Here is an 18,501-nt window from a genome sequence, read left to right as displayed (position 1 = left end):
CATCTGGTATCCTTTGTAATGCCCGAAGCAAAGTATTCATACAGTACTTCTGCTTTTCCCCATTCTTCCACGATCTCATTCAAATTTCGACTCAACCTGGCGAAGTTCGGGTCACAACACTTTGCAGGGAATGTGATGGGCTTTGTCTTCACAGACTTTCTTTTTTTCTGTTAAGTAAGACTGCTTTTGTCTTTCTTTGAATGTTAATTTTAGCTTTTTTGTTTTGGCAGATTGATATTTAAAATTATATTGTGCGCACCCATATTTTCTTCCTGGGTTTTTCTTTCCATAGCTAATAGCGGTGTATTTCGTATATTGCACCAAATCCCAGTTGCTGCCTCCTAGACCATTTACTTAAGTGCTTCAGATCATTTTAAAGATGTCTCCATCCCTTACTTTGCAGGTGCCTTGGTGTTGACATCAGCAGAAGTTGTGTGTGTACTGATCAAGCTTCTCCGATGTTTGCTGTGAATCCCTTGGGTAGAATTGACCATTTCCCTTGATTAAGTACTAGGCTTTACATTCAGCTGGATATTTGCTATGCGTTTCTGCTTCCAAATGTTAAGACAAATTTCATTAACTAGGGACTGTTGACTTTCTTTTTACCAGTAAGCCTGACCCTTTAATAATTGTTTCTAGTATGCTTTATTTTTTTCTAAATTTTAGAAACCTGTACATCCTTACATTCTCTGTTGAAGGACTAAGCCAATAAATGATTAACCCCTAAAACAGATTATAAAGATTATTCATGTATACCTGGAAGATTGGTGTTTTACCTAGATGCTTGGAAGAGAAGATTGTTTTGCTCCTGTGCCAGACCTGTTAATTGGCTTTTCTGTCTTTACCTACTTGACCATTCATTCATTCTGTTGGGTGAGAGATGCCAGGTGTCCTCAAATTTTGTCAGAGTCCTAGAATACTTTTTGTTCTTCCTGGGGTGCCTAATCAATCCATTCATTCTCCATATGGCGAGAGTCTGGTGGTATTGAACAGGCTTGTTTCATGTCCATTGGAGAGTCCAGACCACCCACTTGGCTGTTCCTTTCCCCTGCAGGAGCTTTGCCTGCTACAATAAACGTGCCTCAGTATGCTGACTTCCTCGGTCAGTACACTTGCACAGGGAAGAATGTTCTTTGACTTATGATGTCAGTGAGTGGAATGCATAGCTGTAGTTGGTACTGCCTGCACTAGACAGTTCTGCGTTGTGAGGATTACATCCACGTCCATGCCATTACTGTTTTCTGCATGCTTACATCCACGTCATTACTGTTTTCTGCATGCTTACATCCACGTCCATGCCATTACTGTTTTCTGCATGCTGCTGTATGTTAGTGCAGCCAGTACTCGGTCAGATTACCACAGCCATTTTATTTGGGCAGTCACTGTACCTTTGAATTACACCTTGGCACAAGCCGTAATACATAAATGTGATGAATGCTGCCTCTGCATTTCCTTGTGTTGTGTGCCGGTCAGTGAGTATGTGGATGGGGTTGCTTGTTAACAATAAGATGAAATGCATTGTTGCCAGTTTTTCTCTCTAGTAGCCACTCTGTGTCTGTTACTATACAAGTTCTGGTAGACTGTCATTATGTCTCTCATTCAGTGGTGACAGTGAGCCAAAGTATATAGACGGACTGTTGCCTGTATTTGATTATTGTTTGGTGGTGGTGGCTGGATTGTAGCATCTGTTATTGTTTAAAACAAGCTGAAATATATTACTGTTATCAATTTTTTTTCCCACTAGCTAGTTAGATTATATTACTGTACGTCTCGAGGTGATCAGTCATTCTGTCTTTGAGTTACTGGTGACTGTGAATACAGGTATGCAAGTAGATGGATTAATGCTGGTCTTTAGTGTGTGTGTGTGTGTGTGTGTGTGTGTGTGTGTGTGTGTGTGTGTGTGTGTGTGTGTGTGTTAGGGAGTGAATCTGATGCTGGCTTTTTATTGTTTCACCACATTGCAGTACATTAGTATTGGCACTTTTTCTCATTTGTCAGTCTGGGTTAAAATACCCATTCCAGTTGTACAGTCATTGTCTCTTGCAGTTACTTGTTGCAAAATGTAGAAATATATATTTGGTTGAGCTGTTGGTTATGCATCGTTACTGTGTGCCTCGGACAACACTAGGTTTGTTACTGCTGACAAGCTCATATGCATTAGTACTGGTACTTTGTCCACTTGCCATTCAGCCATGCTTCCTGAGCATGCTCCCATCAGTCTCTGTGTGTCTCCCACTTCTTGCCTTTTGTTAGTGTGTGCACCCCCTTTTGCCTGTGGCTGCCATAGTTCCACAAAGAGAAAATGAGAGATTTCTGACTTGGAACAGAAGTCTATTTTGTTCCTTGTTTCCTTACCAACTTCCTTCACTCTTGCCTCCACCGTCAGGACCTCCTTCCCGTACACAGTATATATAAGTTCATAGTTTTATAACGTTTACTTAAGTCTGTAATAAACTGCTGTAGTTTGTCTTGCTTACCTAAATTCTTGTAAATAAGCTACAGCATCTTACCTTGGCAACTTGTTTTTTTTCTGTTCATTTGTCAAGCAGTCTGGGTTAGTGTAGTGACCCCCAGCTGTTCCAGTTTGACCTACTGGTTATAATGAGTGCTGAAATGCATTAATGTTGTCAATACTGCTCATCTCTAGCCTTTTGTTAAGGGTTGCTTCACCAGTTGAATAGGGTAGTCGTGTCTTTTGAAGTGCTACTGGCAGCAAGTTGAAATGCATAAGTAAACGTACGTCTGCCTTGACAGTGCCACTGTGTTGTAACATTTCTCATCTGGAACCTATTCAGAAAGTGATTCTTGATGCATTTTATTTGTCTTTTGAAAGCAGGTAGTAGGGATAATGTATCTGAGAAGTAACTAGTTAGTTCTGTGTACTGCACTCACTCCTCAGTATGGAAACAAGTATTGTGTGCATTCTTTAGCTGCATGCTTCTGCTGGCTTGGAGAACTGGGTGCGAGTAGTTTTTTTGACTAATTTTGATGTGAGGTAATGGTAATTCTAACAAATACAGACACTCCCCCTTGGTTACCCAAAGGTCTCGGTCTCAAGGCATGACAGGCACAAAACCCTGGTATAGAGTGAGTGCTGTCATTGCATTCAAACCTTGCGTCATCAACAATATAAATATGTAGGCTATTTTCTGGTGTTCTAGCAAAGTCTTTGAACTTCCAATTATGTGACATTAATATATGTGGCTAACAATTGTGAAATTGTAGGTGAAACTCTATATCTGGTCATCAGTTTAAAACCATGTGTATATAGAGGGTATGAGTGTAGTAGTCCAGACAAAGTTAAATGTATGTACAGATAAATGTATGTACAGATTCGGTTAAAATATCCATTCCAGTTGGCAGCAGCACTGCATTCCGTTTCCCCCTTCAGTGATTTTGGGAATTGCTATCTTTGTTACTGTGGAGCTTGGCTTCTTTTGTGACCTATAGAAAAAAAAAACAGCAAAAAGAAACCTATTTGTCCCATGAGACTACCCGAATACTTAGTCACTTTAAAAAGGAAATGAGATGATTTATCATGTTTTTCATTCTGATTCCAGTAAGAAGCATTTTTATAGGCATTTACACTGTAATAGTTGTGGTATTCTGCTTGGAATAAGCAATGAGTGCTTTGTAAACATAGGGAGAGCACTGAAAACTGGCAACTGTGGACAATTGCTTTGTTTGGAGTCTTAACTGGTGGCACACATGAAAGTTTGTACTGTTTTATGTCACTAGTTGTCAGCTGCAGTGTGTAACAAGAGGTTGCTCTGAGTGTAAACCCATATGACTTCCCAACCCTAGGTCTCTCATAAGGGCAAAATATGTCTGTATGTGCAGTCTTAAAACTATTTTGTGGAAATTTTCTGAGTTCACCAGGGTATTTTTTGTCTGGTCCCACATATGCAGCTACTGTGGGAAGTTTTCTGTACTTTTCTTTTCCTTAGTCCAAGTTCTGCCACATTTTGATGCAGAGCCGTACGTGCATATAGTGTGATGATGATGCAGCTGTAAAAGTGAAGTATGTAGAAACTGGTATATATGTATTACATGCAGCACCACAATTCTGCTTCAAAAACAGGACATGCCAAGCTTGTTAAGCATTCCTAAGCACTGTTAGGATTGGGCCTAGCACTAGAGACTGGCAACGGCCAGTGCCTGCTTGCAAAGAAGAGCCAGAAGCTCAAACAGCTTTAAAAGCTGATTCTTCCCACTGCCACGTTTTTAATCAAAAAGTTTGGAAAAATGAAGCAACTAAGAGTTTCTAAAGGCCTTCATCAGAGAGACACTTTTGTTTCTGCCTGTTGTCTGTTTGACAGAGCCAAAATGTTTTACCAACTTTCAAAGGCTTTGAATGCTGGTAATAAAACATTTCATGTTCTTACACTTTTTTATGTGACTGGTAGTACATGGAATGTGGAAAAGTTCCATGCACTAAAAAGGAATTGTGATCCGGTCTTGGCAGTCATAACACTTGGTGCATGTTCCCAAAATGGATAGTTTGTTCTCAAGATGAACTTATTGGCATATATATGTCGAACACACAGTAAGGTGGTTATGATCGGAGACCTGATCATAATCCTTTATATTATCTACAACCTTTGGTCATTAAGCAGTTTATTTAGTACAGAAAGCTGTTAGTTGAAGGCTTATGCCAGATTTTGTCAGAGTGGACAGTAGTAAAGTAAATGTTCATTTTGCTTATCTGCCTCTGACTGCTATAATTTCAGGATTTTAACTTTAAGGTAGTGCAGCCAACACTGTGTTCCTGTATGTAAAGTGCTGGTAACCTCAAGGGCTCTGACAGTCCCTCACCGGAAACAGTTTTACATGACTCTGCTTAATGTTGTCTCTAGGAGTACAAGTAACTAGAAAAATAAAACAAGAAGTGCATGTTTGCTAATGGTTACAGACCTTGTTTTAGAAGCTACCTTAAGTGAACCATAATTTAGATAAGTAAGTTGGTGATAGATATAAAAAGGGTGGAGATAAATGGTCTGCTGATCACATTGTGAGTGTAGGCAACTTCACTACCTGCTAATAGTGATTCGTTTTACTTTGTTTCAGGCTAATTTAGAAGACTATGAAGAAACAGTGAAGAAGGCCAAGGAGGCCTGGAAGATCTGGGCAGATGTAAGTGACTGTCGCAGACTATTAAAAAACTTGGTACTTTAGCAGATGTTACAGCTTGTATAGTGGTGAATAGATTAAAAACTTTATTTTTTAATAAGTCATAATGTGTTTTTCTCTTATCTATTTGTAGCGAACTTTTATTTCTTTTATGTAAACTGTCATTGCTGTGTTGCTCAGTTGACCGAGCAAAATATTAATGAGCATAGTTACGCTTCCATTGTTTAAAAGTGTACTGCAGTTTAATCATTATTACTGTGTAATTACTCTTGGATTCGGTACAGTTAATTTTGTAACTGGAAACCTAATTACCTGAGGAGCTTGGAAAGCAGTGTGCTTATTTCTAAAGTCTGCATGGAAGGTAAGGCAAGAGCATTTTCAGGATGCATTAAATCCAGTGACCTGTAGTTGGTGTCATCACAGAGGTTTGATGCCTTAACTCATTTAACCTTTCATTTAGTCCATAACAAATAAAATGCATTAATGTATAAACACTGTATTTTTCTTGGTAATCTTCTTGTACCTCTACATGCATGTCTTTACTCGAGTAGTAGATACTGAGTTATTTTGCAGTTTGTAATACTCTGAAAACTCTTCGTATCGTCTCATCTTTGCTGATTTAAATGATTGCATATCAGATGAAACATCGTGTTCTGTATGACATTCTTCAGTTGAAAAAGGCAGAGGATTGAATTATTTTCTTTCAGTAACTGTGACAGAATGTTTACTGTTTAATCTGTACCCAGAAAATGTGTTACCTTTTAGCTCTGAACTCCTTGTTTTTTGTTACCTGATGCATTTTATACGATTACCAAAAATAACACTGGAACAGGTACTTGGACACCAACTACTCCAAAACCAAGCAAAGCAAGTGCCACAGATGAAGGAAGCTGGTTTAATAGTTAATTCAAACACATAAATGCAATTCCACACACAGCGTTTTCATCTAAAAAATTTGCAACCAAAGTTCTCCCTCTTCAATCAATAATTTCAAAGGACCATCCCTAGGACTATTCCACTTTTTCTGTCCATATATCTGCCTTCACTAACAGGTAAGCAAACCAGAGAATAAGATACTGCAAAGTTCTCCACAGAAGTTTTAGCAGGTGCATGTAAAGGTACAGCCAAAGGGGAACTTTGGTGGCAATTTTTTTGACTGCTTCAGCCCCTAAGACTCAATGAAGTTATATCAATACAGTGCTTACTTAAGAGGAAAGCCTGTGAAAGGAGAAGAAAGTGATAACATTTGAGAGGAAATAGAAGCAAACTGGGTTATACCTCATCTATTCATTACAGGAAAGATCAATGGCATGCCTCATTGAGACAATAGACTGTACTTTAATTGGTGGATTACTTGAATAATTAAGCTAATGGATTATATAATAAGATGGTTTATTCATTCATTTATTGTTTGCATCTGATGAAGTCTTAGCAACCTAGACAAAAACGCTGTGTATGAAATTGCATTTATGTGTTAGAATTCCAAAGCTGGTTTAATAGTTAATTCGATCATTGAGCTAACTATTTTCCTTCATCTGTGGTACTTAATTTTGCTTGGTTTTGGCATTTTATATGATGTCATGCTCTAGACCTAAAATGTTATCCTTCCATGCTTGTATCATGTACTAATTCTACCATCAAGATTGTCTCATGGGACATAGGGATTTGCTCCTTTTGAGCAGTATAACCCTTGCCATTGTTGGCATGGACATTGAGGCATACCACATTTGTGGCATGGAGCTGGGTCCACAGGACATTGAGGCATGATGCAGCCTTGCTTTGAAGCTGGATCCACAAGAGTATTGCGGCATGACACAATCTTGTTTTGCAGCTGGGTCACAGGACATTGAGTCATGGTGCAGCCTTGCTGTGGAGCTGGGTCCATAGGACTTTGAGGCATGATGCAGCCTTGCCGTGGAGCTGGGCTCACAGGATATTGAGGCATGACACAGCCTTGCTGTGGAGCTGGGTTCCCAGGATATTGAGGCATGACACAGCCTTGTTGTGGAGCTGGGTTCGCAGGATACCGAGGCATGATGCAGCCTTGCTGTGGAGCTGGGTCCACAGGACATTGAGATGTGACACAGCCTTGCTGTGGTGCTGGGTCCACAAGACATTGAGGCGTGACACAACCTTAGTGTAGAGCTGGATCTACAGGAAATTAAGGCATGCCATAGCTTTGGTGTGGCGCTGGGGTCTGTTAGAATATGGGTAATCCATCGTTGAGGTGTTGTGCCTTTTGGTATTCTGCATTCTTGTACCCTTTATTTTTGTTTTACTTTTGGAAGAAAATGTCAGATTTGCACATATTGTGTCCTTAATTTAATAAAATGCCTTTGCTTGATGCCTTAGTTTACAAAGCTCTAAACTCAGTTTCTTAGATTTGAAACTATGTTTAATAAATGCTGAGTCTGACTCCTTCCCAGTCAGGCCTCTTGCTAGCTTAGCTTTCTCCTTGACCTTTATTGTCAGTGTTGTGTATGAATGCTTTTCTGCTGTAAGCAAACTGCCACAGTTCACCATTTTAAGCTTTCATAGAGTGGCGAAAGCTAAGGATAAGGTGTATGGAGAGTTGTATGAGAGATTGGACACTAAAGAGGGAGAAAAGGACCTGTACCGATTGGCTAGGCAGAGGGATAGAGCTGGGAAAGATGTGCAGCAAGTAAGGGTGATAAAGGATGAGGGAAAGGTACTCACAAGAGAGGAGAGTGTGTTGAGTAGATGGAAAGAGTATTTTGAGAGGCTGATGAATGAAGAGAATGAGAGAGAGAGAAGGTTGGATGTTGTGGGGATAGTGAATCAGGAAGTGAAATAGATTAGCAAGGAGGAAGTAAGGACAGCTATGAAGAGGATGAAGAATGGAAAGGCTGTTGGCCCAGATGACATCCCAATGGAAGCATGGAGGTGCTTAGGAGAAATGGCAGTGGAATTTTTAACTAGATTGTTTTAATGAAATTTTGGAAAGTCAGAGGATGCCTGAAGAGTGGAGAAAAGTGTTTTGGTACCTATCTTTAAGAATAAAGGTGATGTGCAGAGCTGCAGTAACTACAGAGGGATACAATTGATCAATCACAGCTTGAAGTTATGGGAAAGAGTAGTAGAAGCTAGGTTAAGAAGGGAGGTGATGATTAGTGATCAGCAGAATGGTTTCATGTCAGGAAAGAGCACTACAGATGCGATGTTTGCTCTGAGAGTGTTATTGGAGAAATACAGAAAAGGTCGGAAGGAGTTGCATTGTGTCTTTGTAGACTTGGAGAAAGCATATGACAGGGTGCCTAGAGAAGAGTTGTGGTATTGTATGAGGAAGTCAGGAGTGGCAGAGAAGTATGTAAGAGTGGTACAGGATATGTATGAGGGTAGTGTGACAGTGGTGAGGACTGCAGTGAGAGTGACAGATCCGTTTAAGATGGAGGTGGGATTACATAAGGATCAGTTCTGAGTCCTTTCTTATTTGCAGTGGTGATGGACAGGTTGACAGATGAGATCAGACAGGAGGCCCCGTGGACTATGATGTTTGCAGATGACATTGTGATCTGTAGTGAGAGTAGGAATCCGGTTGAGGAGACTCTGGAGAGGTGAAGATATGCTCTAGAGAGCAGAGGAATGAAGGTCAGCAGGGCTATGACAGAATATATGTGTGTAAATGAGAGGGAGGGTAGAGGAATGGTGAGTATGCAGGGAGTAGAGTTGGTAAAGGTGGAAGAGTTTAAGTACTTGGGATCAACAGTTCAGAGTAATGGTGAATGTGGAAGAGAGGTGAAGAAGAGAGCACAGGCAGGGTGGAATGGGTGGAGAAGAGTGTCAGGAGTGATTTGTGACAGACTGGTACCAGTAAGAGTGAAAGGGAAGGGTCTACAAGAGGGTAGTGAGACCAGCTATGTTATATGGGTTGGAGACAGTGGCATTGACAAAAAGACAAGGAGTCAGAGCTGGATGTGGCAGAGTTAAAGATGTTAAGATTTGCACTCGGTGTGACTAGGATGGATAGGATTAGGAATCGGTATATTAGAGGGTCAGCTCATGTTGGACAGTTTGGAGACAAAGCAAGAGAGACGAGATTGCGTTGGTTTGGACATGTGCTGAGGAGGGATGATGGGTATATTGGGAAAAAGATGCTAAGGATGGAGTTGCCAGGTAAGAGGAAAAGAGGAAGGCCTAAGATAAGGTTTATGGACGTGGTGAGAGAGGACATGCAGGTGGTTGGTGTGACAGAGCAAGATGCAGAGGATAGGAAGAAATGGAAAGAGATGATCCGCTGTGGCGACCCCTAACGGGAAAAGTCGAAAGATGATCAGTAGATTACATGAAGTTTAGTCATTTGAGTTAAATTTATTTGCAAACCAAGTTTTGTTTTATGGTTGAAAGTATGGTCTCATGGTGTAATGTATTTTTACATGACCACTTGTGTACACACACACACACACTGCTTGTCTTTTTTTGGAAGTGGACCTTAGATGTGTGCTTGCCCATCCTGTCTCCACGTAAACCCTGTTATGAAACAAACAATGGCTGTGACTATACATGTTCTCATATTAAAATCCAAGCTACAGGCAATTGCAAAGCATCACCGAATGGTACGTGAAAGAATGTTCTTCATCCTAGCTTAGATTTTCCTCACTGTAATCGGGAGTCAGTATGACTTGGACTGATAAAAAAAACCACCATAAAGCGGGGTAAGTTCTCCATGCATGAAAGGGTGAGAAAAAGATCTCTGCAAAAGAGCAGCCTAGTGGGCATTCTGACAGGGATGCCACTGTTAGTAAATGCAAAATAGTGAGTCAGTGTAAGGCTAGGTACTAGTTGTGACCATCTTCTCCTGGGATGCTTCTCCAGTGCACCCATTTTCTCTGCATGTTTGAATATTTTTGCAGCCTCATCAAATTCTTGTTCTAGTAGGATCTTGCAGTCTCCCCACACTAACAATTGTAAGTGTTAAAACAGCTGTTGCTTTGCCTTTCTGCTGTAACCTTCATTTTATCATGAGCAAGGGAATTTAACTGTAATCATAGCAGCAGTAGATCTATTATGTGGCCATGTAACATAATGGGTGTAGTTCAGGTCAGATTGAGTATCAGATTGGGTATCTACAAAGCTTGTTAACCGAAACCACCCTCCTCGCCCTGTGTTTGGTTCTTTGCAAAAATCCATTCTTATTGCTTATATGAAGTGGCTATTCCAACTCTCTTTTGCAGTTATTCCATCATGGAATGTGGAATCCTTGCTTAGCAGTATCAAACAAGGTGGTGTCCTATTCTGTGCAGGTATTGTTGATCAGGATGGAGGTCTAACTACAGCTTAATGGGCCCTATAGCAAAACATGGAAGAAGGACCCCAAAGTTATTTTGCAGGTCTACACCCCTAAAGTCATACCTAGTGATCATGCTATTCTTTATTCTTGTAAACGTACATCACTTCACTTCACAAATATGTAGTTATATATGACAGTGAACTGACTCTGACCTCTGATTTGTTGACATTGGCCCTTCACTGCAGTATAACTTCTACTGCATCTGGCTTGCTGTCATCCTGTTGTAGGAAGCTTCTTCAGTGTTACTCTCCTCTGTCCTCAAGATAGAAATGGGTGGAATCTGCTGTGATATATCAGCCTCGTACTAAGTTGAGGACACCACTGGAGTGCTTCAGGGCAAAGAATCGCATCAGCATGACTTATGGTGGTCACCTTTTCAAATGGCCAAAGTGGGACATTTTCGGTACAAACATCAGATTTTACAGGCCGACACTACCCATGGTCAGTACAAAGGATATAACTTAACTTTTTTGCCTAAATAAAAGCTTATTCTTGTAGCATTTTAGTTGCTTATTCTGTTTCTTATAACATTTAGGTATTTTAGATGCAGAATAACTGTTTTATGCAAATATTACATAAAATATAGGAAATAATTTTGTCCTAAAATCTCAGGACATTTGCCATTTTTAAATTTTTTTGTCAGGACACAACTGCCCAAAGAGGGACTGTCCCTCACAAAGTGGGACAGGTGGTAACCCTAGCAGGACTGTCTATCTCAGTTTATATTATATTATATAATATTGTAACATGCATGGTTTTATTTTTCCTTGCTAAAAAGTGGAATCTTTACTCTTTGCATCACCTGACCTGGTTTCCTGTAAGTTTGTCCTTTGTACTTTATTCAGCCATTCTGTTGCAGTTTTATGGGAAGCTGGGATTTTGGAGGATAAGGGATTGTGTGTGTGTGTGTGTGTGTGTGTGTGTGTGTGTGTGTGTGTGTGTGTGTGTGTGTGTGTGTGTGTGTGTGTATTTTGGGGAGTGGCATGATCATTCTTCTGTACATTTCTGCGTGGGCATCTTTTTTCCCTTTTTCTCTGCTTATGTGCATACGTAAAAGTGAATTCATGTCAAGAAAATCAAAAATGCATATATTGATGTTCACACATACATTGAAAATTAAATGCAAATGAAACTCCTTGTAAAACTAGTTAAAAAAGATGCACACTTCTCGGCAAGTCCATAAATCTGTTGATAATAGCACAGTTAATGTTTAGCATCACAAGCATATCTGTGTTTTGATACAAATGTTTTTCTATTCAGGTACTTCATTCTGCTTGTATTCATTGAAAGTAGTATAGAAACCACATGCTTCTTATAAGTCATGTCCGTGTTTGTTTATAAAGCTTCTTGTAGCATTTTAATGTGTTTGTTTTTGCATTTAATGTTAAATTCTTGGTGTCAGTGGTTTTATTATTAATTGCTCAAGTCATGGTGTGTAGCCTCTAGTGAGTTTCCTGTAAACAGAATTTGCTGTATGTGGAAATTATAATATGTCTTTATATGCATTTTTTTTCACTTGAGGCACCATGGATTAATGTACAAGTTCATTTTTGTTAACTATAGATTTAAGACTTGGGTAAAAGTAGTCAAACATTTATAAATATTAGGTAGGACATCCTATAATGGTATAGCAGTGGCCATAATGTCATGAAGTGATGAAGCATATATCAAACATTTTGCCCGTTTATTAGGAAGCTAAAGTAAATGCCATGGAAAGAACAAAGCAATGTGTTACGTTACCCAGTCATCAGTACCTAAGAGACAACCATATTTGCTTTCTGGTTTAAGTGTATTAAAAACATAATGAGCAGTTGGCATTTATTTTTATTTCTGTATTGTTGATATACCCCATTATGCAAGCAATTTTGCCATTTTGGGAGCTACGGATTTACACAGCAGTAGTGAACAGTGAACTGGTTTAATAGCTACATGAGTTATCTAGGACTCGGCCTGTCAGTGATTGTTTTAGGTAATTTTGCTGGTCTGGGTTCCAACAAGGAAGGGGATTGATTTTTGAGATCTAAGCAAATTCTTGTCATTCCGTTACTTTGATCTGTATCTGAACCCTAGCAGCAGACTTGGAAAAAATGTTTAATCTTGTACCTTAATTATGTATGAAGAACCCCTACAGATGCATCCGTAATTTTAAGGGAACAAAGAGCTCATGCGCACAGATTGGATCCACTCATTAAATACTAATGGCATTTTTGGTGAATGACAATTTGTCAGTGCCAACCTGGCAGATTAACACCAAATCACTGAAACTTTCACCAAACTTGAGTTGCACTTGCAGTGAGCACTCTCTCTATAACCCCCTTGACCTTAATGTGTAGAAACTTTGAGGCTGCACAATCTTAGGGGTTAAGGGAATTAACCCTGAGGCAGTTTGGCCATGGACGATGATATACATATAAGGTGCTGCATTTGTCAAGCCAGGATTTTGCCAAGTTGCTGTCAGTGAGTTACCTGTTGCCGAGTGTTTCTGGTAATGTGTCATGAAATCCCCTAGAACATTAATCTGTCTCTTAAAGATTCCAACCCATTACAGAAATCCATGGGATAATTTTACTGATTCTTTATTTCTTATGTTGAGTTTATTCCATTTATAAAGTAGCAGTAATGTAGCTAATGTGTTAATATTATCTATAGGGCAGATTTATTATAACTATTACTATACATAGTGCAGCCTTCTGTAATCTTTGAGGCTGTTGAGTGCAAGCGGTCACATATTTCTCAGTGTTATTGCTGAATGGAAATGCTCTGTAAATTATCTTCAGAACTATATGACCCCATTCTGGGGCTTGATTTTAATGCAACTTTGCAACCAGTCTGAAATGCTTTTTTCTAAAATTCGCTTATTTCATCAGATTAGTTAGTGTTCGCTTAAAATGTAAAAATAATTATTTGTACACTGTAAGACAGTGTACTCTGCAGTAAGTAGTGATGTTAGGAAGGGAAAAATGCTTTTGAAGTCAATTGGAATACCAGTAGGGGACTGTAAAGTGAACGGTAAGGCATGTAATACTAAATCTTCTGCAAGTGGCAAAATACACACTGCCTTTTCCTCACTGCATGCTTTTTTTGGACTAAGTGAAGTCTAAACATTCTTGAGGATTTTGAATCCCTTGCTGTTATATCATTTCACTCGTCACACTGGAAAGTTTGTTATTAAGTAAAAATACACAAAGCAAGTTATCTGCGGGTCTGTTTTGTTATTTACAGTCGCTGAAGTTCTAAACCTATTTAGTCTCTAAGAATTCACAGCTTTACTGTCATTTGTAGCTGTATTCTTTCCTTCCCCTGGGGCCATAAATCTTCTAAGCCTGTACTTAGTTCTGAATATTTTGTATATCCAATCTTAACTTTAACTCCTACAGTAGTACCATGTGAATTCAGTGTGTTAAATATGGTGAGCATCAGTTAAATGATCACTGTTAGCACATATTTTTAGCGTGTTTTGAAATTCTACACAGTCCAAAGCTTTAAGCAGAAGAAAAACTACCTATTACTGTGTTTCTAATCCTGAATGCATTCATGGGGGCTGGCAAGCTAATATGATCATATTTTATTGCAAAGTTACATTAGTTAACTTTTGTAAATATTTGCATTATGAGCCTGGCGATGTGTTCTTTGAGTAGGGTCTATATCACATAGTCGGAGTCTTATAACTTTGAACACGTAATGTTCGAACCATTATGTTCAAAGTTACAAAACTTCAACTTTGGATTAAAAAAAAAAACGGAAAACAAAATAAACTGTTTTAAGCAGGGAGCAAGCCCCCCTGCATCCCCCCCACTACTTAAATATACCAACTCTGAGATTGCACCCCATTGAACATAATGGAAACCTTCACTTATGGAGATTTCCATTCACATGCTCAAACTTTTACTAATTTGAACTTGTGGTCTCGACCATATGAGGCTTGAACTTGTAAAAGTTCGACTACATGATAGGAACCCCTTTGAGTATACTGGAGTAGTACAAAGGTTGATGCTTTCTTCATCTCCATGCAATCCTTTACCAGCGTCTGTCACCCTTGCTGATAAACTATAGGATAGAATGTTTCTTTGTGTGGTTGTCTTTAGCATTCACTGGGCTTTAAAAGCAGAAGATATTGAGCTTCTTTTTCCAAAAACATATGCTGTACTACATTTCATTTCCAGTTTTTAATTTCTGTGGCTATTTAGGGTTTCAGTACCATGACAAGATTAGGGCTGTACTTTCTTAACTCTACTACCAACTGCCAGAATTTTATAAACTGTGTGGATTTCTTATGGTATACTTGCTGTTGGCAGTAAATTTTAAAATAGTTTTTTGTTGGGGTGCTTGTTCTTGCACCCACTGACTTAGAGGCCTCTTTCTACACCTCGGACTGTAAATACACTGGCTTTGAAGTCTGTATATTCAGGTATCTCGCAGTCAAATATCCACAGAGACATTCATCTGCAAGCAAATGAGCTGCGAGCAGCTGAACCTCAAGTAAGTAAAAGATAACCCATAGATGGATGCCGGAATACACCTAAAATTTATGAAATTAGTATTTCTTCATCACTGATGTTTGCCAAGAGTACTCTTCTCTGTACACACAATGTATCCTGAATTGCCTCCTCCTAGCTCCTAAATAAATCTGGGATAAATCTTAGAATCGGGGTGAAAATCCAGAATCAATCAGTGACTCTCTTAAAATATTAGTACTTTTTTTTACTTGAGTCGTTGACATAATGTGATAATGTGAATTAATATACTTTTTCTGAAGTTAAAAAAGTCTATAACTCTAATTATTGCAATTATTTATTAAGACTAATTCACGATCTTTTCTGCAAAAAACAAATTGTTTTAGGAAGGATTGAGAGAGACTGAGTTAAAATGCGACTCAGAAGTGATCGGGACGTAACATTTCTTTGTTAGCTCTGTTGCTCCTTCTACTATTGGAGCTATCTGAATGTCCACACTACTGTAGTTCCTGCTAACCTATCTTGGTGTTTGTAAGTCTCCGTATACAGAATCCATTCCTTGTAATACCACTAACTACTCAGAAGACTTTTGAGAGTAGACTGCTGTTCATTGTTATTTTACTCTGCCAGAAAAAAATTCCAGGTTCACCCCAAAGCTTCTGAGGGACTGCTACTATCTGATATTTGCTTTGTCCTAAATGAATTGGCCTTCTGTCCTGGTCAGACAATTATGAAGGTCTGAAAATGGGACATTTAGAAATGTTTCAAGACCATTATTTTTGCCTTACACAGAATGATTAAGCGTCGGCAGTTTCTTGGCAGTTTCTTATTCACCACAATGCTGTAACAAAAAAAAATAGTGGAAAGCATGGCCAATGTTTATTTTTATTTATTTTATTTTTATTTTAAATTTGTTGACCGGGCTAGTCTAGCTGGTTATATGTCCATTTTCAGTAGAGGCCCGGGGAGATAAGCTTCAACCAATTCAAATAAAATTCACATCTACAAAAGTATATATTTAAAATGCAAATACATTCACAGTAAAGGAAAAAAAAAAACTTTAAGTGGTCACATATTAATAAAGTATAAAAAATGCAAAATATTCGTCTAGACTTAGTAGAAATACTAATGAAGTTGCAATTAAATGTTCAGAAAGAATAATAGCTAAAAATATACAGTATAAATGTAGATAAGAAAGGAAGATAAAAAGAAAGTAAAAAGGAGTAGCAGTTGAGTAATGCATCTAGTAGTACAACATGTCACTTTACTAAGTAAGAGTATGATGGAGAGGTAGAATAGTAGTTGTAAAGATGAAATTGTTGCAGAGATGAGAAGGTAAGGTTGAATCAAGTAACAAGAGCATGTTGGTCAGTCAGGTTTAGTACAGGAGCACATCCAATGTGTTTTGAGGAAGAGCTTAAGTTTATTTTTAAACAGAGTTATAGAAGGAAGTGTGGAAATTTCAGAGGGAAGCAGGTTCCAGGTTTTTCCAGCAGTATTAGAGAAGAGAGCGTCTCTAGCCCTATTGTTTTATTTATTGATATTTACAATAAGTTTTTGTGAAGATCTCTGGGACTTCAGGTTATAGTAGGGGTGAATAAGGTTAGATAGGATGGGTGTCTTGGCAGGTTGGTAAAGTATTTTATGGCCGATGGCCAGTTGATTAAATTTTAGCTGCTGCTGTAATTCAAGCCACCCTACAAAAAGTTTATAGACGAGATTGCAATAGCCTTACCCATCTCAGAAATGAATGCAAACATTTAAACTACAAAGCCAAGGCAACTTTCCTGAAGCAGAAATGGGTAAACACAATTAAGAACCCTACACATTTGTGAAGGAAAATCAACTTGTTAACCCCCCAGTCTCTATAAATCAATAACCTTTGTTTATACTCTCTTCTAATAATCAGGGCTTAGTCTGAATTCCTAGCTAATCCCTATCCAACCCTGAAATAGTCTCAACCACCCCAGGTCCTCACTGTTAGTCTAATTAAAAAACAAAAACTACTTTTTTTTTCTTGTATTCCACTATAGATGCAGATTACTTGTTAACTGTTCAACCATATCTCCTCATTAGGTTACCACTGTGATGATGGTCTTTGCTACATGTTGCTAAAAGCCAGTGATAGTTTCTTAAACTTGCATATCTAATATGTCTATATCTCCCTCTCTGTCTCTTGACATCTTCCCTTCTATTTGGAAGTCCTCTAACATTTTCCATTTCAAAACTACCACCACTTATTGTGGAAGCCAATCTTTGGTTCATGACCTTATTGATCATACCAAGCAAAATTAAGGAAAAAGGCTGCATCTGTTCAGCTGTTACGTTAGAAGCGTATTACTAGGCAATTGATCTAGGTGGATCAGTTATTGTCTAGCCAGTGAGATTCTTACTACATGTACCCCTTTCCTTAAGAACTTGGGGAGGCCAGCCCCAGGGTGTGTTTGCAATTACCCTTCCATTCGTCCAAGTAGTGTTTAGAGTGTTGGGAAGCTACTTTGTTTAATATGGAGGGGAATTCTTTAGGAGAGCTATCTATCCCCCCAGGAGGTTCTGTTTGTGCTTTGGTGGAAGTTTGTCTGTAGTATGTGTTTGTGTGTTATGTACAGGATCACACTAGACATGGTCTAGGTGGAGAGATGCTCTGGAACAGTTAGTCTGGACACCCCCACAAGGGGCTCAAATGTTTAGGAATTAGTACTCATCAGTATGGGGGAGGTCGCTGCTCTACCCACTGTGTTCTGCCCTCCCTAATAAGGCCAGACCATAAATCTGTCTCGTTCGAAGTAAAGATCAGACTTGACACCTCAACAGTAGCGATACAAATGAGAAACTTCTCCAAAATAAACCATAGCCTACTATTTATTTAATTTTACATTTGTTGACCGGGCTAGTCTAACTGGATATATGTCCATTTTCAGTAGAGGCCCGGGGAGAAAATCTCCAAGACATATGCAAAAATACAATGTAAAAAGAAGTACAGTAAAGATGCATACAAACTGAAATATAGAAAGTAGTAGCAGTTGGGAAATAAAACAAAAACTAAACTTTTTTTTTTTTTTTTTTTGTAATAGCAATAGATAAACATTCTTATAACAATATTAACTTCAATACTACAACTGCGCTTCGCAAGGACTGTAAGGAGGTATACATACATAAAGATGAATGTTTACTAATGAGACATAGGAAAGTTAGTCTGGATTAGTACAGGAACATAAGCAGTGTGTATTGAGATATAATTTGAGTTTCTTTTTAAATAGTGTAAGAGAAGACAGAGAAGTGAGATCAGTAGGTAGTAAATTCCATAGCTTTCCAACAGTATTAGAGAACGGGGTATCACCTGCTGAGTTGTTGGATCTGCAAGTGTTAAAAAGAAGTTTGTTGGATGAGCATAAGTTTATATGATTACTGTAGGGGGTGAAGAGACTTGAGATTATTGGAGTAATTGAGGGTTGATAGAGGGTCTTGTGGGCTATAGTAAGCTGGAGAAATTGTAGATGGTGTAGAAACTCTAGCCAGCCAAGTTGTTTTAGATTAAGGCAGTGATGAGTTCTGAAAGGAGAGGCAGTAGCAAATCTGGCAATATTGTTATAGGAGGTTGTTTTTAGA

General features: G+C 38.7%; 1 protein-coding gene across 1 annotated transcript in view; it reads left to right on the top strand.

Moving 5' to 3' along the window:
• The window catches only part of ALDH7A1 (aldehyde dehydrogenase 7 family member A1), a 760,748-nt gene that overhangs the window by 93,889 nt on the left and 648,358 nt on the right, over positions 1-18,501 (top strand). The window contains exon 3 of the mRNA XM_044060782.1: positions 5,068-5,133. Coding sequence (XP_043916717.1) covers positions 5,068-5,133 — 66 coding nt within the window. The remainder of the gene's footprint in view (positions 1-5,067; positions 5,134-18,501) is intronic.

Source organism: Protopterus annectens, chromosome 2.part0 (assembly GCF_019279795.1).
Source record: "Protopterus annectens isolate FY-2018-M chromosome 2.part0, PAN1.0, whole genome shotgun sequence".
In the NCBI taxonomy this organism is placed as follows: Eukaryota; Metazoa; Chordata; order Ceratodontiformes; family Protopteridae; genus Protopterus; species Protopterus annectens.
Note: the sequence above shows the minus strand (reverse complement) of the source record. Positions and strands in the feature narration are given on the sequence as shown.